This window comes from Onychostoma macrolepis, chromosome 15 (assembly GCF_012432095.1).
Source record: "Onychostoma macrolepis isolate SWU-2019 chromosome 15, ASM1243209v1, whole genome shotgun sequence".
NCBI classification, from domain to species: Eukaryota; Metazoa; Chordata; class Actinopteri; order Cypriniformes; family Cyprinidae; genus Onychostoma; species Onychostoma macrolepis.
The window spans coordinates 14,608,549-14,635,814 of NC_081169.1; the positions used below are offsets into that span (position 1 = coordinate 14,608,549).

Sequence of the window (27,266 nt, forward strand, 5' to 3'; positions counted from 1 at the left end):
AGCATGACGAGAAACGGGTCTGCTAGTTATCAGCGTTTGACACGCATAGGATATTACTTGGGCTGTGTCTCAAAACCTCGTGACCTGCCTACTTGGACAGCATTTTTGGGCATACAAGCGCATTGCTCTAATGTGCTGCCGTGTCCTGACTTGAAACCCGCCAATGATGTCCAAAATGTTGTTTAGTAAGTAGGCAGCTCAATAGGTTTTTGAAACAGCCATTATCTGTAACTCGTTAATCTACTGTATAACTACTGTATACAAACATGCACTGCCTCTGTCAGGAGGAGGGACGACTATGCCTGTAGTCATAGTGTAAATCGCTAAATAAGCAGATGTGGATGTGTCGTCTTCGACTGTCGTCAGTATCATTTGATGGGACTGAAGGATGGCAGCAAAGGAGGATCTTTACTCAAAGATTATTCCGCGCAGATTGAGACAGAACAGTTCCGTCTCTGTCAAACATGGATCCAATCTGGACGTGCTGCTTTCGATGGGATTTCCTCAGCAGAGAGCGTAAGTGCCAAATTTATCATATATGACGTTCTTCTTAAAATATTCATTGTATAAATGAAGAAAATGTTTCGTTCCTCAGGGTGAATCTGTAGGGTGTCTCAACACGTTATTGAACCTAATTAAATTGTCACTGAGGTGAACTACTTTGATTTGAAGTCGTTATAAAGTCACGAATCTGAAAACAGTGGTTATCCTGCACTGCAAATGGTTTCTAATATGTGGTTTGTTCAAGAAATACTTTTAATTGTTTGTCATTCAGATCACTGATGCGCTTTTGCAGCCACATTCAGCATCACACAAGAGAAAGTCTGGGAGCTATTTTTGGTAATTGTGTCAAAAACCCACAGAGAGATGTAAACTAGAGGATTATGTCTAAATCAGTGATGTCATTGTGTCATTTGCCATTGACTTAGCATATCTGAAATATATATATTAGCCTATACATGTAAAAAAAAAAAAAATCAATTTATAATTACGAATATAAAATTTGAGAGCGAAAGAAAGAATGTGAACGAAATCTAAGTAAAACCAAAAAAAAAGTAGCAAAATATGAAAAAAGAATATACACTTCAAGTGTAGTTATATAGTCATAGGAGTTAGTAATATGCTTTTCATTTGTCTCCTTTATGGATGTATTGACCTACATAATGATAGTGAACTGCCCTGATTTCCTGTGAAAGACTCTTTTAGAGTTAAGAGCTTTCAGACTTGTCAGTTGCCCTGGTGGCCCCCTTAATTTTAATGTAGGCCTATTTTATTTCATTTAAAAAAATTGCGTAAGGCACTAAAAATAAAGAAATTGTTGTAATTATTTAATTGTCCGTTACTGGAAGTATCACAACCAATATCATGTTTATTCTGATTTTGATATTATACCCAATTTGTAAGTGCTTGTTTCCAGTGTCGGGGGTAACGCATTACAAGTTACTTGAGTTACGTAATCAGATTACTTTTTTCAAGTAACTAGTAAAGTAACGCATTACTTTTTAATTTCCAAGAAAATATCTGAGTTACTTTTTCAAAAAATTGATTGACTGACAGTTCTCCTGTCCCAATGTTCAGAGAAATCGGAAGTACAGAGGCGTTGTGTGCGCGGAGTGAACATGATGTTACTGTAGTTCTAGACTAAATGTGAATGTGCATTAATTCATCCCACTTGCAAAAAAACAGATTTAGTATTCATCAAAATGAATGAAAACAGTGAAATGCAAACTCAGAATATGATGCAAACCTGCAATAATTAAATATGTTAAACAACACAAATGTATCTAATCCCATCTTATTAACCAATGCCTTTGCTGCTGACCTTTGATGATCCAGTTCAACCATACTAATAAGCAAAAATGACTTTAGATAAACTAACAATTGTGCTTCATTGATTTTTTATTGCTGAAGAGTATTGAACCTTCTTCTCCTGCATTTTACTGTACAGATGTGATTTCAAAAAATAAATAGCACTGTATAAACAAAAGTGAGAGATTCCAGAGATACAAAGGGCACATAAAAAGAGACAACAATGAACAGAGACAACAGCTGAAGCCATCACAAAAGACACTGTTGAAGGAGTCGTAAAAAAAAAAAAGATATAAAGGCAGTACGAAATGTAACGTGTAAGTACATTAGGTTCCTTCAGCCTGAGGTTTATTCATTACACTTTTTGGTGTGAAAGGGCTTTTACAGTTGCTATAAATAGTACTACTTATATTAAAAACAATCAAGCCCTGCTTATATTTAAAAAGTAAAAAACGCAAAAGTAACGTAACGCATTACTTTCCATAAAAAGTAACAAAGTAATGTAATTAGTTACTTTTTTTAGGGAGTAACGCAATATTTTAATGCATTATTTTTAAAAGTAACTTTCCCCAACACTGCTTTGTGTCATTAACTTCATTGGTTGTATTTTTAAGTTACAGTAAAGGAAGTTCACTTTCATTAAACATTTATGTAATTTACAAATTGTAATTTTATTTTATACACTATTAATGGTTAAAACATGTTTGTGTATAGAAGATAACTTAATTAAAATAATAATAATTTGAAAATTTGGGGGCCCCCTTAGCATGCAGATGGGCCCATATGCCTGGCAAACTCTGCGACCCCCATATCAACACCCCTACCTGACTGAACCGACTGAGATACGACCGCCATCATACCGATCCATTGAATGTAATGAGGGTAAATGTGTTCTGTAACATGCGAGGAGGAACATCTGTGCTCATTACAGCATGAATGATTCGTAAGTCACAAGGTGTTTTTTTTCCATTCTTATTTTGGCACGTAAATGAGAATACCCAAGACTATGCAGCTGTTCAAAATTAAAGCACATGTAGTCGATGTGCACTCAGTCTTGTGTGGGAAGATTCTTTTTTGTGGTTCTGGTGTTTACTCGTATGGTCCTGTTGCATTTGGAAATTATTTTTTATTTATTTTTTTGTAAAGGTTGATGAAAACTGAAAATTCTGTCAGCCTTTGTTCATTTTCATGCTGTTCCAAACATGTAGGACTTTTTTTTTTTTTTTAAATATATAAAATCACCCTTCTCGATATAATGACGTTGAATAAAGACAGGAAATGTCAAGCTCCAAAATGACAAAAAGCACCCCAAAAAAATAGATATAATTTTGTGTGACAAATATATTGAAATTTAAGTCATTATTAACTGAATCATTCTGATGAGCATCATTCTGTTCATTAGAATCATTCTGATCAGTAGAATTATTCCATTCAATACCACTTTGATCATCATATAATCATGATTCCAATCATTCAGATCAGTGGAATCATTCCTATCATTAGAATCATTCAAATCAGTATGTCATTAAAATCATACCTAACAGGAGAATCATTCCAGTACATTGAATCATATTAATCAGTCATTAGACTAGTTTTTGTGAACTGCTTAAACAGATTATTTACACAAGTATGATTAATTCATAAACTGAACAACTTCTCTTGTGAACTCACCAGTTTCATGGCGGTTCAAGTTAAGGTGAATGTCAAGATTTACAGTGAATAACAGCATTAAATGTGTAGTGCATGAGTCATTCGGACCACTTTTATAATCATTTTATGGTGCATTTTGTCATTTTGGAGCTTGACAGCTCTAAAGTCTGCTTTTACTTTAATTAAATTAAAAATTTATCTTTTTTTCTTCATACAGGTTTGAAACAGATTTTAAATTCTTGGGTAAACTGTTAAGTCTGTTTACACTAACCAGTCTTTCTTGTTATTCTGTTGCTCATCCATATATCACCGTTACTGTCTTGTCATGAGGTAGCATTTACTAGTAGTCAGTCTGTGCGTATAATAATGCTGCATCACTGAGGTTTTGTCTCAGGGTCGGTCACACTGTGTAAATGTCATCAGCTTCCTTCCTGAAATATGACACGCAACGCAGGAGATGAGATAGCGACCATGACCTCTCAGTACATAAATTCACAGATCCTGATCATCTTCTGTATTAAAAGGCCACATTATGTCCCTCGTAGCCTGTGAGGATGCATTTCATTTTCTGTGGAAACAAGTGGGCCGTCAGTATGGCCACACAGTTGGCCACATTTGCCGACAGGCCTGCAGGTGATGGCTGGCCATATTTTGGGATGGACAGCTGTGCGCTCTTCTCTTCATCGGTCCCCCGTGTGGCAGGGATGGCAGCTGGTACTTGTGGGCCTTGGGGCTTATGGGATAGCGTCTGTTTGTTGCTCTTGCCGGGCGACAGTGAGATCAATCGTATCTTTTTCTTCTTCCTCTTTGGCTCAGCTCCCTCGGTGGTTGCTGGGATAAAGGAAACAGATGTAGGCCAGCACGCAAGCATCAGTAGAGAGTAAACCTCTTCTTCACCGCTTAAAAAACAGACACAGGCACAAGAGTGGGATCCATAAAGGCAGTTGTTATAAAGTCAGCCTACTCCTCTACTCCTCCACTGTTTATAAGGGGCCTGTATCAGTGTGTGTTCTCTCACTTGTGAGTCCACCATCTGTGGCGGTTGTGCGGTTGCCAGAATGAGAACCGTGTGTCCAAATGCGGGTGTCCTTCCACCCTCCTGCTCACACTCACACTCGAACTCTGGAAGGCACACAAGGATACAGCTCCACCCTTTGCCGTGTTGGTTATTGTTTTGGAAAAGGGACAGGATTTATTAATTGTGCTTATACTGTACCCAACTATTCAAAAGTTTGGGATTGGTAAAATGTTTACATATTTGAAGTCTTTTATGGCTGCATTTTTTTAATCAAAAATACAATTAAAGCAGTAATATTGGTAAATATTTAAATAGAGTTTAAAATAAATGTTTTCTTTTTAAATATATTTTAAAGGGGTCATGACTGCCTTTGTTTTTTGTACTGTTCTCTGAGGTCAACTTAATAGGCAAAGTAATAGGCTATTTTCTATCTCTGTTTGTTAAGCGTGGCGGATTGTAAACTCGGAAGTAAAAGCCTACACTGTAAAATAAAATAAAAAGTTGAGCCAACTTAAAATTTTAAGGCAACCAGCTTCAGCAGATTTTTGAGTTTTCTCAACTTGTCGTTTTAAATTTATACAACACAAATTTGAGAATCTCCCACAAAAATAAATTGAGCAAACTCAAAAATCTGCTGAAGCTTGTTGCCTTAAAATTTTAAATTGGCTTTTTTATTTTTTTATTTTTTTTTTTACAGTGTACTGCTACGTTTGGCTAATAATTGTTGTAATAAATGTTTGACATCCTACATCCTTCACAGATGGACGCTGCAGTGGTTTAGGTTTAAAATGCAAAAAATACTCATGTCAAATGATCTGTAATAACAGACAAAGCAATAGTGATCATGTAATGAAAACAGTTACTCACACTTGTGTGCGATGTTACTGTTGGATCCAATATAGTCAGCACCGCATCGTCTTTTAGTTTCAATCTTTCTGAAAATCCCACGTCGAACTGTGCCTTGTTTGTAAACGAATCCATAGTAAAATGAAGTGAACAAAAGACCAAATTTTTACTGATGCGGTCTGGAACTTCATTAAAAATAAAGTTCATCCACTCTTTCCTAATGTTGGGATCAGAAGTAAAGCAATGCAAAGACTGTTTTTCCACAGCTTGCCACTGCACAGTCTTGTTGTCTTAAGAGCAATCTTTATCATTTGGTTTCTGTGTAGAGCTCTCGTTATTTAAACTACGTGGGCGGGGCCAAACAGGCAGCTATGTAGAAGCAGGCGTTGATATTCTTCTGCGGAGGCGGTGCTTAGCTACAATATTACATCATAGAGTAAAACATTTCAAAACTATCGTTTTGTCAGACTAGCTTCAACAAAAGCTGTTTTTAGACTAACAGGTTTTGATTTCTGAAAGTTACAGGATGTTTTTATAGCACAATGACCTCTTATATTTCAAAAGATCAAGGTCATTTTGGTTTCTCAATTCATGACTCAATGTTTTTCATAAAAAGCTCAAAATAGCAGCATTTATTTGGAAAAGAAATCTTTTGAAGCATTATAAATGTCTTTACTCACACTCATTATTAATTTAATGCATCCTTGCTGAATAAAATTATTAATTTCTTTAAAAAAATTCTTAGTGATCCCTAACTTTTTAAATATATTACTGTTTAGGTGCATTGATAGCTTTAACAATTTTAATCAATTCACTGCAATGCTGCAGTAGTAAATCTTTTAATTTCACTGTAGACATTGGAGCATCTGTCTGTAAAACTAGTTGTTGTTTTGGATTGAAATGACTCTCTTGGCAAAGATTCAGGCTAAACGGAAGGTCTGTAAACAGGAAACTCTAGGATGCAGAGCTCTGAGCTGTGGGATTTCCCCAAAGAGCCGAGTTAAAGGTGTGTTTTTGCCTGTTTGGTCAGCTGGACAATAATGAAAAGACACTTTGTTGAGATTTTCTAGAGTGACTTTATAAAACAGTTAGATGCATCGTTAAATAAGGACAAAAATAGAACTGAATAATAAATAAAATTGACTAATCTTAATTGTGTTAAGACAGTAAAATTTTACCTGTAAAACTAATCCGGCAGCTGGTTGCTGTTGCAAGTCATGGTATGAATATCCACAAAATATAATCTCCTTTAAATCATGTCATACTGTGGCAGAAAAGCAGTAGTACTAAATGGTCAAATTATGAAATGCTTTTAGAAATATAATAACAAAATTTCCCCTCTTCTGCATTTTACATCTATATTTTTGTTCATGAAACACATGGATGTAGATGTGTAAATTCAAATCACAGATTTCCATGTTCAGTCATATTTGATTCGATATCGTATGCGTCACTGGAATTTGTAAAGAATCACCCCACTGCACCTACATCAAATTGTATACGAGTAATTCAGGGTAAATTGGAAATAGCTTGTAACACATAAAAAGGCATCTGAAGACATGACAGGTTGTGAGTGTGGGCGTTTTTTTTTTTTCTTCTTCTTTTTTTTCCTTGATTTAAAATGCACATTTGGTTTTTTGAAAGGAAAATATTACTTCAAGCATTATGACCTACTTTAAACTTTAATGGGTGGATGTTTTCACTATCACCCTTGGTATGCATGTTAATTATTCATGCTGTCAAGAGCTTTTTCCATTAAATGAGATGAAAATGAATTTGTTCTGTTATCCCCTCGTTAACTCGTTAAATAAAGTCTCTTTTCTGTTGCATGCAGCGCACTTACTGTGCATGAAGAAGTATGCTAGTCATTTTACAGGATATTTAGGGTCTTTTTTACTGTAAGAAGTATACGGTAGTAACAGATGACTTGATCTAGGCAGCTTTAACTATGAAAATGTGCAGGTCTGTTTTGATAAAACGGGGGAAAAACATGTTAAATGCAAAAATAACATGCATCTAACAATAGCATATGTGACCCTGGACCACAAAACCAGTCTTAAGTTGCTGAGGTATATTTGTAGCAATAGCCAAAAATACATTGTATGGGTCAAAATTATAAATTTTTCTTTTATGCCAAAAATCATTAGGATATTAAGTAAAGATCATGTTCCATGAAGATATTTTGTAAATTTCTTAACATAAATATATAAAAACTTCATTTTTGATTAGTAATATGTATTGCTAAGAACTTCATTTGGACAACTTTAAAGGCGATTTTCTCAATATTTAGATTTATTTTTTTTGCACCCTCAGATTCCATATTTTCAAATAGTTGTATCTCGGCCAAATATTGTCCGATCCTAACAAACCATACATCAATGGAAGCTTATTTATTCAGCTTTCAGCTGATGTATAAATCTCAATTTCGAAAAATTGACACTTAAGACTTTTTTGTCTTAAGTGTCGGGGTTTTGTGAAAAGGTTTTGTGGTCCAGGGTCACATATCAGTAGTAATTATATTATATTATATATTTAAACTAGCAGAAAAAACGTATCAAATTAAAGAGGACAGAATGCTTTTTCTTATTTTTTTTTGTGAAAGACGAACAAAATGTACTTCATGTAAGTGCAACAACTACTACGAAGTACTTAATTAGGTAATTACTTTTTTTTTTTTAATATCTGGTCATTTATTTATGTTCAGATATGCCACAGGCTGACTGCTGTTAATTAATCCACAATAATTAATAATAACAATAGCAGTAGTAATACATTTTATTTGCAATGCGCCTCTCATACTTAAAGCTGTAATAAATGTAATCAATGTTTCAATAGACAAATATTGCAAAAACCTATCACAAATTTAATTTTATTTCATTAGAATTGTGAGAGACCTCCTGTACTTTGAAACAAAGACTAAATGTTTTTTCTGGTCTGTGCTTTGTCTTAAAAAATAGTTCAAGCTGCCACAGAGAAGTCTGTTTTTAACTCTCATTTTCCTTTCTGGCTATGTCGTCTCAAATATCTGGTGAACCCTATCCTTGCTTCTGCTTTCTACAATGTTAAGTCAATTCTTTATTCTTAGTGATCAGGTTGACAGCAAGCAAACATACAGACTGGCCGTGGCCTTTGGTGAACTATTTCCTGTTTGAGGTAGCTGCAGAGCAGAGCTCAGGGGAAGTCCTGGTATACCCCGGGGTTTCGCTTCAGTGGTAATAGTTGAAAAGAGGCTGTTCACACAGGCTGAAACACTAATACATGCTACAATCCCATGTAACCACAGTCATTATATAGACTCATTTGGTTGTGCTTTCAGAACAGAAAACATTTCACAATGTATTTTTGTCCAATGGGACGGTTATTTGGTCACACGGATGCTGTTCAGTTTCTTACCTCTTCTAATTATATCGAGTTTCAGGCTTTCTGAAAATGGCAAATTAGGGTATTCTTTATCATACTTACAAAATTTTCATGACTTAACATCTTACAGGTTACACACATTATTATTCACGAGGCAGTTAAATGAGGAACATGTATTTTAGACGAGAACAAAATATTTACTATAGCACAATTTTTATATATATATATATGCATATTGCAATATTGTTTAAAAGTAAAAATATAAATTCAAATGTCTGCCAGATGAAACATCCTAAGTCCATAGCCATATTTAAACAGGGAGTAAATAAAGGTCATGACCCAGAAATGGGTCACAGATTTGTTACTGTAATATTGCCAAAAATAAAATAAAAACTGGTGTAGAAAATTAATTTATTATTAATTTATTAATAATTACAATGAAATGGCAAGTAAAGACACAATTTTGAAGTAGATAGCCTGAAATAGCATTTTCTCGTAAAACGTATTCCAATAATTTTTAAAAGTCCAACTAACTATATTATAGTGCATAGTTTTATTAACTTTTAAGATGAAGACAGAAATGCGTCCCATGTCTTTTGTTGTTTATATCAAAGGTTGTGTATTCTCAGTATTCTCACTTCAAGAAGCAACCGCAGTGTGTACGAGACACTGATGTGCGAGAGAAGTGTGAAGGTCTCCTCTCTCACGCAGCTTCTTCTCTAGCTCATATGTTAGAAATCATAAAAATATAATCTCATCTCACACACGTTTTCCACTGTCACAGACCTCATGGAGTCGTAGTGTGAGCGCATAGCATATTAGATTAAAAAATGACACACAGTCCACCGGAAAATATTAGCATATATTGGCTCTTATGCAACCGCTCATGGAACAAACATGTTGTCATCATATGCTCTCTCAGGCCTGCACTGTGCAACATGTTTAATGAACTTGTATGCAGTGGTTCTTAGCATTAAATTTAACAATAAACTTAACTGGAATACTACAGTGCATTTTAGTGAACTAAAGATAATTTATGGTAACCATATGGATACCCCCCCGCCCACCCCCATTTACCTGTTCTCGATAAGCACACCTCTGTGAAAAATAACTGTACTTAAATGTATTGAAATTGCACTTGTAGTATACTTTAAAGTATTTTTTTAAAAACTACTTGCAAATTGCAAAGGCAAATTAAGTGTACTTTAAGAGAATATACTTTTATGTCAGTTTCATTTATGCACATGTTAAAAAGGTGCACGTTGTAATAAATGTCAAATTAAAAGTTTTAATAAGTGCTAAAAGAAGTACACGCTAAATTTGATGCGTTGACTAACATACCAAAGCAGACTGATTGGGCATTGCACTTTAACCATATTTCAAAGACAATAGAAGTAATTATAAATTTACATATAAATATGTATTAAGTGGCCCAAAAAAGCACACAACATTGCATTAAATATAATGAAATGCATTAAATAATTTATTAAATCTTCTTCTAGAGCATGCTGGAAACTAGAAATCCCTGGCATGGTTTGAGCAATGCTACACTAATGGTATGAAAAGTATTCATGTAGACCAAATAATATGATGTAATATAATATATTTAATGAATGGATTAAATATATATACATATGTGTGAGTGTCTGTGTGTGTATATGTGTATATATATATATATATATATATATATATATATATATATGTGTGTGTGTGTGTGTGTGTGTGTATATATGTATATGTGTGTGTGTGTGTGTGTGTGTGTATATGTATATGTGTGTGTGTGTGTGTGTAATGTATTTTATGAATGTAAAAGTTTGTTGCTAAATTTAAATGAAAGGCAAAAAGATTGCATTTTCTAAACAAACAAACAAAATAAATAAAACATGGCTTTAGTACACTGACATGAAAGTTGGGAATTAATAAACATAATGTAATAAATATTTTAATAAAAATTATTTCTTTAAATAAAGGCAAGACACCAAAGTACAGTCCAGATTTTCTAAATGTTTTAACTATATTCCTATATCATTCTTTGATTTTGGATGCAGAATGAATGATCCTCACTTGTAGACGCTGATGATTCTAAAAATATGCTCTCTTTACAGATTGAAAGCTCTGGCATCAACTGGAGGCAGAAGTGTTCAGCTTGCATGTGACTGGTGAGCTTTCCTACACTTCCTTTTCTTGAGGAATAGTACCACCCTCTAGTGGTTCATATAAGACAGTCCAGTTTTTCTACGCATAAACAATTCTTGTTGACAGCTACAATTACACAGGCTTTATTTGCTGGTTTAGCTGTGCTGTAGCGTTCATGATCATGCAAATGTATCTCCATAGGCTTTTCTCTCATTTGGATGACCCTTTCCTGGATGACCCTTTACCCAGAGAGTATGTGCTGTATCTGCGCCCAAGTGGGCCCTTACAAAACCAGCTTTCTCATTTCTGGCAGCAGTCTCGCTTGACTTGTGGAAAAAATAAAGCTCACAACATATTCCCACACATCACACTCTGCCAGTTCTTTATGGTGAGTCATAGTTTCTATTTTAATCTGGATTTATTATTCTTATGTTGTGTAATTTTACATTTCTTCATTTTATGTATTTGTAGTGTCCAGACAATAAACTAGTGGCTCTGTGTGAAGCTCTGCAGTCTGCAGTGAATCAATGGAGAGGACGCTTCCCCAGCCCTCTGCCCCTGGAGCTCTACACCTCCACCAACTTCATAGGCCTCTTCGTGGAGGAGCAGGTGGCTGAGACGCTGAAGAAGTTTGCGGCTGATTTTGCGGTGGAGGCTGCTGCTAAAGCTGGTGGGGAGGCGTGATCAGAGCATTTGTCACAGATGGTGCCTGCATAGTGCTCACGTTTTATTTTTTTCTAATGAGCTCATTACTCATTCTCATGGCGTTCGTTATCCATATGACTTTCTTCCATGGAACACAAATGAAAAAAATTATCAATTTCCAAGATGCTTTTTTTTTTCAGTATAATGTAAGCATGGTATTTGCAAAACTCAAACTATCAGCAAATAATGACATGAATCTTAGTCTGTTCTGTGTTGTTACTATTAACTAAAACAATTAAAAATAGTTTTCACTTAATTAAATGATAAAAATAAAATAAAATAGAAATATTGCCTATTTAAAATAATACTAAGTTTAAGTACCAAAATGACTAAAATTGAAATAAAATAAAGCTAAATAGAATTTTTTTTTTTTAATGACAAACATTACTAAAATTTTAAATAAAATTCAAATGAAAGCTGAAAATATAAATATTAAATATTAATACATATAATACTGAAATAACACTGTCCTGTTCCTCACACAAAGCTATCATGTGACTTCTGAAAACATATATAGTGCACATAATATAGCAAACTATTTTTTTACTTGTCCTTTTTGGAGCTTGACATCCCCTGGACACTATATGCATTCAATTCATGGATTGCAAATACATTGACCTTTTTTGTTTTACTGAAGAAAAAAAAAAAAGACATGAATAAATGGTGACCGAATTTAAATTCTTGAGTGAACTATCCCTTTAAATCTGTACTTATCAAAAGATAAACTGTAAATCAAACATTCTAGATGTTTTTCCTCTCCATTTTTCCCTGTTTTAACCGTGTTCTAATGAAATGAACTGATACTTATTCATTGATCAAAATACTGTGTATTTGAATAGAGAATGCTCATGACACTATTTATTTCATAGATGTCCATGTGGAACCCCATAAAAAGCAGCTTCATTTGACTCTAGCCTATCACTTCCCAACCAATCATTATTCTGTCTTGGAAAAGTTGGCAAGAGGGATTGAAGTCAAGCTGGGTTGTGATTGGCTCGCTGCCCTCTTCTCACGAGACATACGATTTGCAAATCACGAGGCGAGTTGAGTTTTATGTCTTTTAAATCTTCTATTAATCTTATTTTTTTCAGTTTTAATGTTTTGCTAGTTCACTGGAATGCACTTTAATGCAGACTTACCTCTGTTTCATTATCAGACTTTGCGAGTGATGTACCCCTACACTCCTCAGAACGACGATGAGCTGGAACTGGTGCCTGGAGACTTTATCTTCACGTCTACAGTAGAGCATATGAGCACTAGTGAGGGCTGGGTGTACGGCACGTCTCTGGGTACAGGCATCTCTGGCCTGCTGCCTGAGAACTATGTGAGTCCTGCTGATGAGTCTGACACGTGGGTCTTCCATGGGTAAGTTCTCCAAATGATTTGCTGTGCAAGTTTGATAGTTCTCAGTGCAACTTATCAGTATTACTTGCACGTACTTAGGGTTCAAGGGAAGGTTCACCTGAATTGTACTCATCAGCTCTTTGAGTAGGTGGTACTTTTGAATTAATTATTACTTCACAAGCGTGTGTAGTATAATTTGAATCCGATCTACTACATTTGGCAAGTTTTCCTACCAGCATCAGTTGCATCGCGTTACTTCCATTCACAAATACTCTCCTGTGGCCAAATGGGATAGTAAAGTGTCGATTGTATGTGTTTATCTCCATAAACAGGTCACACAGCTTCTTTTGTACTTCCCCTTCGGAAAAGGGTTGCAAGGAGAGCAAATCATTGGATGGGCTGCTCAACATTCGATGCTTTGAAAACTCAAAGTTGGGAGAATCTGCCATCTTGAGTGTTATTTGCCAACCCATGCAGGTGCCTGTTACTGTACATTACAGCAATTAAAGTAACATTTCCAACACTTTTCACTTTGGGTTTGTGCAGTTACAGATGATTTGATTTATTAAAGCATTTTTGTGCTGTTGATGATAGGTGCTTCGCTCCAACATCCAGTCTCGGACCCCTAAAAGGACCTTGTTTGTATGTCGGCATGGAGAAAGAATGGATGTAGTGTTTGGGAAACACTGGCTCTCACAGTGTTCTGACTCTAAAGGTAATCTGAACTGATGGATCATGGTGCCTCGCTCACATGGTACAATTAGTTTGCAAGCTCAGTTTGTCTTCCTGTAGGCAGGTACGTGAGGAGTAACCTGAATATGCCTGCTGCACTACCTGCCCGGGGTGGAGCACACAGGGACTATGAAATGGATGCTCCTATCACAGTGGTTGGAGCTACACAGGCTAAGATAGTGGGTATGTCTGCTCAGTGTTATGATGTTGAGATGAATTCACCAAGTGAATTGTCTATCATGCTGTTTTTAAGTCATCCGTCTGATTTCCAGGTGAGGCTATGCTGGAAAGTAATACCACTATTGATTTTGTGTACTGCTCACCCAGTCTCCGATGTGTCCAGACAGCTCATGAAATCCTCAGAGGTACATACTGTAGTCAGGAATCTGTTGGCAGCAGTGGTCTACATGTTTACTGGAAAATTCCAGTAGGAGCATGTAAATGTCTTTTAGACCAGGGGTTTTAAATCTTTTAGATGCCATGTAGACTCCATTCTTAAAATATAAAAGGCAGCTATATTTTCGTGTGTAAAGACCAACTTTATACTGTGAAAATATAAAGATATTATAAATACACAATTGTTCAGACAGCAAGATTTTTGACAAAAAAAAAAAAAAAAAAAGCAATGCTGCATTAAATTGATCAAAAGTGACCGTAAATACACGTATAATGTTTAATTATACAATTTAAAATTTAAAAATGCTGTCAAAGAATCCTGAAAAAATCTTGGTTTCCACAAAAGTATTAAGCAGCAGTGTTTTTATAATAAAATTGGTAATAAAAATATATACAGGTGCTGGTCATATAATTAGAATATCATCAAAAAGTTGATTTATTTCACTAATTCCATTCAAAAAGTGAAACTTGTATATTATATTCATTCATTACACACAGACTGATATATTTCAAATGTTTATTTCTTTTAATTTTGATGATTAGAGCTTACAGCTCATGAAAGTCAAAAATCAGTATCTCAAAATATTAGAATATTTACATTTGAGTTTGAATAAATGACCATCCCTACAGTATAAATTCTGGGTCTCTCTTGTTCTTTGAAACTACAATAATGGGGAAGACTGCTGACTTGGCAATGATCCAGAAGACGAACATTGACACCCTCCACAAAGAGGGTAAGTCACAGAAGGTCATTACTGAAAGGTGTGGCTGTTTACAGAGTGCTGTATCAAAGCATATTAAATGCAAAGTTGACTGGAAGGAAGAATTTGGGTAGGAAAAGGTGCACAAGCAACAGGGATGACCGCAAGCTTGAGAATACAGTCAAGCAAAGCCGATTCAAACACTTGGGAGAGCTTCACAAGGAGAGAACTGAAGCTGGAGTCAGTGCATCAAGAATCGCCACGCTCAGACGTCTTCAGGAAAAGGGCTACCAAGCCACTTCTGAACCAGAGACAACGTCAGAAGCATCTTAACTGGGCTGTGGAGAAAAAGAACTGGACTGTTGCTCAGTGGTCCAAAGTCCTCTTTTCAGATGAAAGTAAATTTTACTTTTCATTTGGAAATCAAGGTCCCAGAGTCTGAAGGAAGAGTGGAGAGGCACGGAATCAATGTTGCTTGAAGTCCAGTGTGAAGTTTCCACAGTCAGTGATGATTTGGGCTGCCATGTCATCTGCTGGTGTTGGTCCACTGTGTTTTCTGAAGTCCACAGTCAACGCAGCCATCTACCAGGAAATTTTAGAGCACTTCATGCTTCCTTCTGCTGACAAGCTTTATGGAGATGCTGATTTCATTTTCCAGCAGGACTTGGCACCTGCCCACACTGCCAAAGGTACCAAAAGCTGGTTCAATGACCATAGTGTTACTGTGCTTGATTGGCCAGCAAACTCGCCTGACCTGAACGCCATAGAGAATCTATGGGGTATTGTCAAGAGGAAGATGAGAGACACCAGACCCAACAATACAGATGAGCTGAAGGCCACTATCAGAGCAACCTGGGCTCTCATAACACCTGAGCAGTGCCACAGACTGATCGACTCCATGCCACGCCGCATTGCTGCAGTAATTCAGGCAAAAGGAGCCCCAACTAAGTATTGAGTGCTGTACATGCTCATACTTTTCATTTTCATACTTTTCAGTTGGCCAAGATTTCTAAAAATCCTTTCTTTGTATTGGTCTTTTTAATTTTCAATCATCAAAATTAAAAGAAATAAACATTTGAAATATATCAGTCTGTGTGTAATGAATGAATATAATATACAAGTTTCACTTTTGAATGGAATTAGTGAAATAAATCAACTTTTTGATGATATTCTAATTATATGACCAGCACCTGTATATGAAACTATTGAGCTGCAAATCAGCATATTAGAATGATTTCTGAGGGTTCATGTGACAAAAAAATTTGCCATCACAGGAATAAATTACATTTTAAAATATTAAAATAGAACACTAGACCAAATCGTAAATGATTACTGAATTGTAATAATATTTCACAATTTATTTATTTTTTTAGTCTGTATTTTTGATCACATAGATGTAACTTTCATTTTTCAAAAAACATTAAAAAAAAAAAAAAAAAAACCTTACAAAATATTACCAACCCCAAACTTTTAAACAGTAGCTTGTTTATAAAATATAATCTGGAAAATATTTATTTCTATAAGTTACACTTTTCTTCTATTCTATCCGCAAATTGATTAACATTATAATTCTGACCATACAATGCTTGTATTAGACTAGAATTTTCCAGAAAGTTCTATGCTGCTTCAGAAATGGCACACAGTTTTCTACTGTACATCTTTAACGACATGTTCACTATATTCGTCTGCTTGTCATTAAAATTGTTATATTTAAATGCTCTCCAACCGCAATGTCATGTGCACCTTTTCTAGGAATGCAGCAAGATGGCAGAATAAGCATTCGAGTGGAGCCTGGGCTTTTTGAGTGGACTAAATGGGTGTCAGGAACATCTTTGCCTGCTTGGATACCCCCCACAGATCTTGCTGCGGCCAACCTTAATGTAGACACAACATACAGGTAACAGATGGACTGTTCATATACAGTGTGGGAGCTATTTACATTTCAAATTCAGTCCTGATCGACAGTTGCCTTTCCGCAGACCTCACATCCCCATTAGCAAACTAACCGTCTCGGAGGCGTATGACACATACATTAGTCGCAGTCACCAGGTGACCAAAGACATTTTGGCACACTGCAAAAATAAGGGTGAGTGATTAAAAATATTGCTTTTAGTACTTGACCCTCAGATCTTTACTAACACCCTCCTTTTTTTTTTTACATCAGGAAAAAATATTCTATTTGTGGGACATGCTTCTTCTTTGGAGGCCTGCACTCGCCAGATCCAGGGCCTTTCTCCTCAGAATCCTAAGGATTTTGTGCAAGTAGTCCGAAAGGTTAGTTTCATCCTTTTTACTTTAAACATTTGGTCTTTATACTTTAAACATGATGCTTAATGGGAGCCGATCTTTCTGTCCAGATTCCATACCTGGGTCTGTGTGCCTGTGAGGAGCAGGGGGACTCAGGAGTCTGGCAGCTAGTGGACCCACCAATTCTTCCTTTAACTCATGGGCCCAACCACAGCTTCAGCTGGAGAGAGACCTTACAGCAAGAATGAGCTTATCTGCAGGGTCTGTCCACAAGAGACTGAAATGTTACCTGCACTGGAAGCACAAAACAGAATATTTTTTAAACAGATCTGTCACATCCAGGTTTAAGTTATGCAAATAAGATATGGGATGTGGCAGAGTTTTTGTTTGCAGGTGGACAGAGGAGGTCGCACTGAATAATGAGCATTTGTGATCATGTTTACTGAGCCTTTAAAAGGCTTTCTCAGGGCGTTGGCTATCACTTTTAAAAAGTCAAAATGCACAGTGGCACAATGCAGCACTTATGGTAAAGATTAAAGATCACTTCCTGCCATGCAAATATGTACAATTTTGCAATGAGATGTTAAAGAACTTAAAGGCAATCATGTCTTAATCATTTCTCTTGCAAATGTAACTTGAATGCATAAAAAGTGTAACATTTGTTTTAGCATAGCTGAATGGATATCAAATGTATTTGTAATATCTTTACATTAAAGCTGCAGTGTGTAATTATTAAAATAAAATAAAAAAAATTGTTTAAAAAGTTTTGTATTAATGTGCACAGACAGACCAAATAAAAAGCCAAATGTAGGTTGATTTATTTTTATTTTTTCCCCTGAAAAGTGTAAACATTGTAGTGGCTAACTGCTTTATTGTTTGTGAACCCTTACACAGCAACATGGCTCAACCAATGGCGTGAGTTTAGGGAGGGGCTCTTTGTTTTTTCGACCAACGGCAGACAAGGGGGAGTCTTTGGGAAACCTGTTTGTGCTAAGGAGCACAGTTGCCAAGTCCGCGTATTTTACGCGACTTTGGGCTTCTTTTAAAGTTGCGGGGAAAAATCCCTGGTCGCGGGTTGCGGTTTTTTGGGCTTATTTAAAAAAAATATATATGGTTGCTTGATAGGGAAATCTGACAAGCAACTTCGTTTCTTTATTTATATTCGCCATATTCTCCAGTGCATTGATTGCCACTCTGTCTGCTCGAAGTTAATAGCCAACCAGTGCAATAATATAAGTGCTATAGCGTAATTTGCCAAATGTTCCGCCTCTTCATTGGAGAAAAATCACATTCAAAAGAAGGCGCGTGACGCTGTAATCCAAGCGATGATAGAAGTAGACGTAGAGGAGTGGGATGACTTTCTTTTAGACTAATTTTTATAATGTTTTTGTAATGTATTAATTATCACGGGCTGTAATAAAAAACAAGTAGTCATATCCTAATACTGAGTAAATACATTTGGTTCGAATAGCCTGTCTTAAAATGTATTTCTTTTTTTAACATTTAAATTTAGACTACATTATTAGATTACCTTTTGACTTCATGAATACACATAAATGACACCTTAATGATTTTTTAAAAGCTTTTTTTTAATAATCTTTTTAATAATATTATATAATATTTTCTTTTTTAATATAATATATTATAATTGAATATAATATTTAATATATTTTTCTATAATATTTGTCGCATTTTTTTTTTTATGTCATTTATTTGATAGTTATGTATACATTATTTTATTTTAAATGGAAGAAAAACCTGTTTTTGACCTCAAAATAAAGCACTTTCCCGCTGTACATGGCTGTGGGAATGAGCAGTTTTGTGGTGCTTGGAATTCTTTATCATTAATTAAAAACAAATATTGTCACATTGATGGCTCAAGAAGGTGCAATTGTTCAAATATTGTTCCGTTGTTTCATTTTAAAATATATAAAAAAAAAAAAAAAAAATGTAACCAAGTGTTTTTCAAGTGTAATATTTTTAAGGCTAGGGACAAAGAAATTGACATTTCAATAGAATGACCCCAATATATTTTGGGCTGTAAATATGTGGCTATGTTACAGCTCCCCTTTGAAGCTCTTGTGCTTTTCTCCTTTTCCATCTCTCCAATCCTATTCTGCTTCTGATTGAAGATGAGTTTTGTTCCCACTTTTGTTGCAGTTTGCAAATTTTTGTAAAATAGCTTCTGTTTTTGCTTTTCAGATAAAAGAGTGGTTTCAGTGTAATATGTTGCAGGCTCATTTATTGGTAATAAATAATTGATAATAAATAATATCGATGATAAATCATAAAAAATATATTGGGTTGTTTTTGAAGCTGCGGTTGCTTATTTGTCTCGCGAGAGTTGGCAACTGTGCTAGGGAGCTTAAAGCTTTATGGCGTTTCCAGTGTCATGAGCAGGTAAAACACGGTAAGGTTCCAGCGATAAGCAATTTGTCAGTCCACAGTCAAAATGTATCATGATGTGTCACAACAGACAGACAATCGGTATATTTGATGTTTAATATCACTATAGGGGAATTTTGTCTAGACCGAAACTGGTTTGGACAACAACATTCTGAGGAGACAGATTTAATAAAATAATAATAATAATAATTAATTAATTAACAGTAATACTTGGTCAAACGAAAATTTATTTGATCTTAGTTGCAATATACTATGCATATCCAGATTTTTTAAACTATTGATTGAGTTTCATATGCAAATACACAGCAGTTATTTAATAGGCTTAACGTTTGACTAGATGAATTACAAAATGGCCCCATTTAGCACAATCAGAGATCATTTAATATCATTTGTCATAGCCTACTGTTAAAAATGTATATTCCTAACTAGTTCCATACTTTAAAAATGACAACGGCTTATTTTTGTCACATTCTTCGACTAATAATAAACTTGGAAAAGTCGGTAGGCTATGTTTTTGAACGTGCATTATGCACCTGCGTTTGAACAGGTGCCTTTTTGTTTGATATTATATTGAATCTTGGAACTTTTAGGAATGATATCCTGATCCAATTCGCGAATTCTAAAGAGATTACTCGTTTGAACGCATAATTTGTATTGAATTCAACGGAATTACAAACGGTATTTATGTTCTAAATTACTGTTTTTATAAACGATAAATGGTCGCGAAATTATCAGTAACGCTTATTAATAAAACCTAATTAAAACTCACAAAAATATATATATTTTTTTTTTTTGAGCGTGCACGGTGCAAATACTAGGGGTGTAACGATTCATCGATATGGATGGATACATCGATAGGATGTCTGAAGATACGATGCATCACGCGAAAAATATGGATATCTGTAGTATAAATAGGCACCTTAATTTTGGCACTGTCCACATTTTCACATAATGTCCGTCTATGCATTACCGCGTGCATTCTCGTTCAAACTCACGTATCAGGGCTAGATATAAGGACTGTCCGAAGGCACAAGGTGAGCATAAAAGATGCACACCATATGTGAGAAGTTTTCTGCGCACACATCTGAAGCCCACGCACCGAGCCGAATAATGAATTGAGCTCTCTTCCGCTTTTTTTTTTTTTTTTTTGTGGATGGATGAATAAATACAAACAAAATTACATAAACATGCGCGTTTTGACGAATATCCTAGTAAACACAGTCGGTTAGTATGTCTGAACGTAAACAGTTGAGAAAGAAAATGCATGTGTATCAGTATATTAAATCCGTGCTTTCCTTCTTAAAGTGAAAGCAAACTAATAATAAATCTAATGCGGTCAAAGAAAAATACAAGTGCTTACTGCTCCTGACTAAATAACCTTTGTAACATCAAAAATGATTAATTTAATTTATACAGTGAAGACTATGCAGTTATTTTACATTTGAGTAGGCTATTACATTTCTGTAGAGTATCTGAAAATTCATTTTAGACTGAGCTGAAAAACCTGAAAAGCACTGCTTATTGAACTTGTGTCTTTGCTTATTTATTTTCTGCTATTGCTTGTAATTTGGTTATCTGAAGAAAATATTTTTTTGGACTGAGCCCATAGTATCAGCCAGAATTGTTATTGCAATTGTTTATTTTCTTAACTATTAAAAAAAAAAAAAAAAAAAAGTGTAGACCTATTTATTTATTAATTATTAACTTTTTTTTAATTAACTACCTATTAATTTTGGTGAATGTCCCAATTGAGGGATGTGAAAATTTCAGATAAATGTTCATGTTATATATTTTGGTTGCATTTGTGAGTTAAAATAGCCTTTAAATAGGTATATAATATCATTAAAGTGCATTTAAATAAGTATATAATATCATAATATCGATATATCGATCGATATACTCCTGTATCGAATCGAATCGTAATCGTATCGTAGAATTTGTTGAGGTATCGGCAAATATCGTATCGCTGGGTACGAGAATCGATATTGTATCGTATCGTGATGAACTATCCGATTTACACCCCTAGCAAATACACCATGATCTCTAGAGCCACACCTTGACGAACTTGAAGTCTTGGCGTAAGACTTGTTAGGTTCCCTGGAGCATAATGTTTGAAATTAATGTTGAAAGAACCGATTCGCGGAAATGATGAACAGTGTCCCGAGGGACCCTCAGGAATTATCCATAATTTATTCACTAGTTATTCTAAGGTAATAATTGCACTTTTTTTTTTTAAATCGCCTTTTGGGGAAGTCGGGTTTGTGTGAGGGCGCACATTATCTCGTTATAGTCAAGCGTCTTGCGCCTTTATCTCATCTGCCGTCAGTTGTTTCGCGCCTTCACAGGTAACCCTTATGAAGGCGCGAAACCAGCCGATTGAAAATATCATTTCAGTCAAATAGTTGTTTCGCGCATTTATCAAGTAGGCCTACGTCACCATTTTTAGTAGTTCCTCGAAGTCAGTCAGTGGTAGTTACAAAAATGTGAGTATATTAATAGTAAATGATCAAATATCCAATTATAGAAGGATTTTCTTGTGTTTAAGCCATAATAGCTGAAACTGAGATATAAACTGTTTTCTTTTTTTTTTTTTTTTTTTTCAGTTTTAGCTTCACACTGAATCATACCCTTAAGCCACAGGGTAAAACACAAGGAATGGTCTGGTTTCTTAAGGACAACAATATTAAATCTTTAAATGAATGTACTGGTTTAACCTCAGGTATCTTGTCATATGGCTTCTTCCTTCGACCTGTGATTTGTGGGCTAATCTGATATATTAGACATATTTGTTCTCTTCGATAAACATGCCCTCTGGTAACATCCTGAAATTAGATTGAACAAATGCAGCATTGATGTATTTGTTCAATTACAGAGAGCCAGTCAGTTCAGGTCAGCTACTGTTAGAGATCCTTAAAGGAGAGAGTGGTTTCAGTAGCAAACAGCAAACATGGAAATATTTTAGATTAGTTAACTAGGTGCAGTTTTAAACCACTATGTACTGCAAGTAGCCTACATTTGGTAAGTGTGCTTGCATTTATTTGTGATAAATGAAGACAATATTGGCAAATACCTTTCAGTTTAGATCTTATTGGCAGAATTAACATAAATGACTCTGATGAATCTTTCAAGGCCTAGTGGCGTTTTAAGACTTAGTCGTAGTAATATTAAATACTTAAAGTATACTTATCACATAGCGATGAACCTGAAGCAGTGGAGTCCTTCTGTGTTAATGTCTTCTAATTACACAAGCTGTAAGCAGCCTTTTCCCCCCTTCCTTTCTGTTTGGCACCTGCAATCTTTCAGACATGGGCCGTTTGGACCTTCCCCTGATTAATGGTCCTGATTGGCAATAGAGGAGACTGACAAACGATTGGAGGATTTCATTCCTCTAAAAATCCAAGTCATTATTGGAGAGCAGTGAATCTCTGCAATCTAATAATGCTCTCAGTGTTCTTTTCAAGCTTTTAAACTAATTCGTGATTGATCACTAATTATCGGTGACGGAGCCTCTCGAGACAGCACTTTCCAGCTTTTGTTCCTATCTTAAAACAGTTTGAAAGGAGCTATAACTTCCAAATGGTTGACTCTGCTCCCTGGTGGAGAGTCAATAGGCCGCCGTGAGACGTTTGAGTGAACATTGATGTTCTTTGCCAATATGCAATATTGCCTCTCGACAGAATAAAACACCTGGAACTGGCTGTCTGGTTTTGATGGGACCGTAGTCGGCAATCAGCAGTGTTACTGCTCTTATTGAACCTCTTATTGGGTATTTGTATAGTGCTCCCCACACGCACTTTAGCAGCCAGACATCAGTTGACAAATACAGATTCTGTAATTGCGTGACCATTGATTTCAGTTCCAGTCAAAAAGAGAGAAAAAAGGGAAGTGCCCTCTTAAAGACAAGACATATATTAGTGTAATGCCGATGGCAAAGGCACGTATATGTGGAGTGAAAAGAGCGCGCACACACACACACACACACACACACGCACGCGCACATACACACACACACACACACACACACAGAGTGTGTGAAGACACTGAGCCCCTGGCTCTCCCTTTATGAGTCAACAGACGTCTCACCGGAATAACGTTTTCTTTTCAGTGTTGATATTTGATATTGCCGTCTTTACTTGTTCACTTTTCAATCAGGGACAGAATAAGGGAGTTTTGTAGCTTTTGTTTGTTTGTTGAATGTAGAAATAGAGAGGTTTGCAAATCTTTCAAGAGGAAGTTCTGTTTCTACAAATTATGGACAGATTATACTAACCACAACATTTCAGGTAAGCCTGCCAGTTTTCTTGCTTTTTATGTGAGGAGAAAAAAACATATACATATCAAATCCATTAAAAATTATAATATATATTATAATTTTTAATGGATTTTGTTTAACATTTTTGTTAAGGAGTAGTACATTAACTTGAATTTTAAAGACAAGAAAAGGAAAATATATTTTTGTTTCATTTACACATCTATTATGTTAAAGCCTATTATATAGGTATTATAAAAGTGTTTGTTTTAATTTCACATATCCAAAAACTTTTTCAACATGTCTAAATATCATAGGGAATGAAAAGAGCTGCAAATTGTAGCATAATGAGAAAGGTCCTCAGGAAGTTCCATTTATTTCCAGTAGGAGGCAATAGAGCTTCATACTGTGCAATGCAGCAGCTACTCCACTGCTTCATGCAAACAGTGTAAGACCTGTGAATTTTCTACTTTTTTGCTTGTTGTAAAGCTCATTTAGTTCAAGGCCAGTTTTTAGACTCTAACATGCACACAAAAGGTCCATTGTGGGGTTGTGCAGGTGTTTCTAGTCTATTAAGAAAAAAAAAAAGAGCTAATGAAAATTTGCAATTAATTTGCTGTTTACAGTCTATGGTTTATACAGATAAGTTACTATAATATTTTTTTAAATATGCAAATAAAATTGCTAACAATATAAAATATCTCGAGTTTTTGTAGCAACGGGGTCAAATACTGCCATCTGCTGTCTCTAATTCTTTTAAATGAGCATCATTAGTTTCATTATATTTTTGTGTCAGAAAGAATATGCAAATACTTGAAGTGTGATAAATATAATTTGTTTGCTCGTAGAACAAATGACCTGCACCGTAGCTGCTGCTGTTTGCACAGATCTTTGTTCCAGGCTCATGAGGTTAGTAGCTTTATTAATCCACACAACTGGGAGAGATTAGGGTCTGATTTACTTACCATGACAAATTAAAATAGTCCACTCATTGTTTGATGAGATTTAGCTGTTTTAAATGTGTCCTTTCTTTATTAATTGCAGATGAAACACAGATAACCACATGCTATTCAGCATCAATGGGACAGGCAGCAGCTGCCTTTGCATCGCAGAGTTAAGCCACAGTCTTATTTGTTTTCATTTCTTAAAGTCATAGGGTCAGTGCAGTGGCTCGCCAGTCAATGCTGCTGTGTTATGGCAAGGCGTGACCCAAGAAAGGTAGTAAATGTACCGCCTTTGTTCTTGATGTAGTTTTTATGTACGGACAATGTGAGCTGTTTGTCTGACTGAAGTGGTGATTAAAGCTGACACATAGGACCAGGGCTAAGAGCCACTGGCTGAATCCACGCTAGGGTCTCTTAAAGCCTAATTGACATTATTTTGGCTTTGGTGGGGGCATAGGCTTAAACCTTTTATTGTGGTCACCGTAATGACAATCTTCCTCCCCCACTTCTGCACTTCCCTGCACCATTTTGTTCTTACCCAGTCAGACAACCACCTTCACCTCAGCGCGAGTGCTCTTTTTACCTCCTTTTTTTCCCATAACCTTTGACCTTATGGACTGATCAGCAATTATCTGGAGCAGTCCTCCCCTAGTTAATTCTCTCCTTTGTAGTCACTCTGACACCCGCCAAACTAATCGGGCAATTTGTTTTATGGAAAACATTGGAGGTTTTGTGTAAACACCTTTTGAAATTGTTTCTATAATATTACCTAGTTAATTAAATTTTGTAATGAACTTGTATTCAGCTGAATAAACCATTCAAAATGCCCTTTTAGATTCTACCTAAGGTTGCTGTATATTTTAAGACTCACTTTTACAGTGTGCGAAAAATAGCAAATATGATATTATAAAGACAATGAGATGTTTAAATATTAAATAATTGGCATTTATGTTGTAATTGTACTAAGGTTAAAAGAAATAATTAAAATATTATCTATACTATGTTTTTAATTAAATTCAGATTTATTTTTATAGCACATATTACAATAAATCCAAAGCAGCTTTAAAGAGAATACTGAAATACAAATCCCAGTGAGCAAGATAAAGGGTTAAATTTGTGAGGAGAAACTCCCTAAAAAGATACAATACCAGCATAAACTTTACTTGAAAATATGAACATTGCAAATCTTACTCTTTTAATTTTTCCCCACAGATCTGTTTGTTGCCACCTGGACCCCATTCTGAAAACCCTTGTTCTAGATAATGATGCTCCAGCCTTTTAGAAAATGAATAGAAACTATTTGAGGTAAGACATTAACTTGGTATTTGTTTGGTGCCTACAGGGACATGGTATGATGGACAGGTATTAAGAGGGAAGAGGAATGAAGAGAACGAGGTAGGGTTCTCATTGTAGGGTGGCAATCAGGGAAAGACAGGAAAAAAAGTGTGTTGGGAAGAGAAAGTGAGAGTGTGTGAAAGAGGAGAGAGCTAGAGGGAGGCTGAGAGAATGTCTCAAAGGACTAATGTCCTCATTGTACAACCTGGTTTGAATGCAGACAGATTCTCTGAGAAATTAGGGCAGGAGAGAGAATCACCAGTGCATTGCAGAAACACCCTGCACAGATAAACTCCCTTTTCTCATATGGATAGCATAAAATGTAATACCTAATGTGGAAAATCTCATAATTCATTTCTACATTTTTATTAGAGAAAAATGTAGATTTTAAAAGATAAATAATCAGCCTGTAGTTTTGTTTTGATTAATAAAAATCAACTTGATTTATTTAGTAATTTTCTCTGAATATAAGCGTGTTCCAGCTAAATCACGTCTGTTTGCTCTTCAGGCTTATCAGCTCAGCGTGTGTTTGTGAGAGCGGGCTGGAGAATATGAGCAGTGATTCCATGGGTCGTGCGTGTTTTTGTCTGTGATAGATAGAGCGGTCTGTGATAAGTATGCATTTATGTGTGACTACAGCAGTGGTTTGTTTTGCTACACTCGGCAAGCAAAAAAGTTTCATCCGGTTCATCAGTGAAATGGCAAATACAGCAGCATGAACACTGAGACAAGGCGCTTATCAGAGTTATCCAGACAGCCGCACACAGATAGAAGAGTGAAAACAGACACGCACACATTGAAAAACACCATGAGAGGTGTGTCTCATTCTTCCTTTGGGTGGATATGTGTATGAAACTTCATAGCCTACTGTAAATTGGTGCTATACTATTTTTACATTTTCAATATGTTAATTATCCATAATAGATTTTTTGACCATTTGAATTGCTCAGTTTGCTTACTTTTCTCTTAGAGTTCTGTGAATTTTGTGTTGTAGTTGTTGTTTGTGGTCATTTGTGTTTGTATTATAACTTAACATTGTTAGCATATCTTAACATAGTATAATAGTAAACGTAATAAATTTCAGTCCTTTTCAGCTGCATGGTTACGTAAGGGATACTGTACAATTATTTTGTTAATGACATGTCATTTATTATTTGCCATACTTAACAAATAAATAAATAAATAAATACAGGGACCTGAAATATTGACTGGAGTTTAAATGACTTTATCAAGTAAAAAAAAGAGAGAAAGAATTCAGACTGAAAGGCAGACGTGAAACTACAGTAGCACAATGCGAGTCAAATGTAGTGGCAGTTTAATGACTATTATAGAAAAATTGCAGAATAAAGTATTCTAGATTATAGTATAATATAATTTTCTATTAAATA

General features: G+C 35.4%; 1 protein-coding gene across 4 annotated transcripts; it reads left to right on the top strand.

The window, feature by feature from the left end:
* The first annotated feature begins 19 nt into the window (after positions 1 to 19).
* Positions 20 to 18,516, top strand: ubash3bb (ubiquitin associated and SH3 domain containing Bb). Of its 4 annotated transcripts, none has more exons than XM_058799619.1 (15): positions 35 to 185; positions 285 to 516; positions 10,789 to 10,842; positions 11,021 to 11,207; positions 11,291 to 11,489; positions 12,394 to 12,563; positions 12,681 to 12,889; positions 13,201 to 13,345; positions 13,463 to 13,583; positions 13,661 to 13,783; positions 13,873 to 13,965; positions 16,450 to 16,594; positions 16,677 to 16,783; positions 16,862 to 16,971; positions 17,055 to 18,515. In XM_058799619.1, exons 2-15 carry the CDS (start codon positions 389 to 391, stop codon positions 17,190 to 17,192), a joined length of 1,929 nt encoding a protein of 642 aa, XP_058655602.1. In that variant the 5' UTR covers positions 35 to 185; positions 285 to 388; the 3' UTR covers positions 17,193 to 18,515. The 4 variants fall into 4 exon arrangements, with proteins under 4 accessions (XP_058655603.1, XP_058655602.1, XP_058655604.1 ...); XM_058799621.1 differs by lacking the exon at positions 35 to 185 and adding an exon at positions 10,186 to 10,239 and having other exon boundaries at positions 399 to 516; XM_058799622.1 differs by lacking the exons at positions 35 to 185; positions 285 to 516 and adding exons at positions 6,314 to 6,329; positions 8,409 to 8,535.
* The last annotated feature ends 8,750 nt before the right edge of the window (positions 18,517 to 27,266 follow it).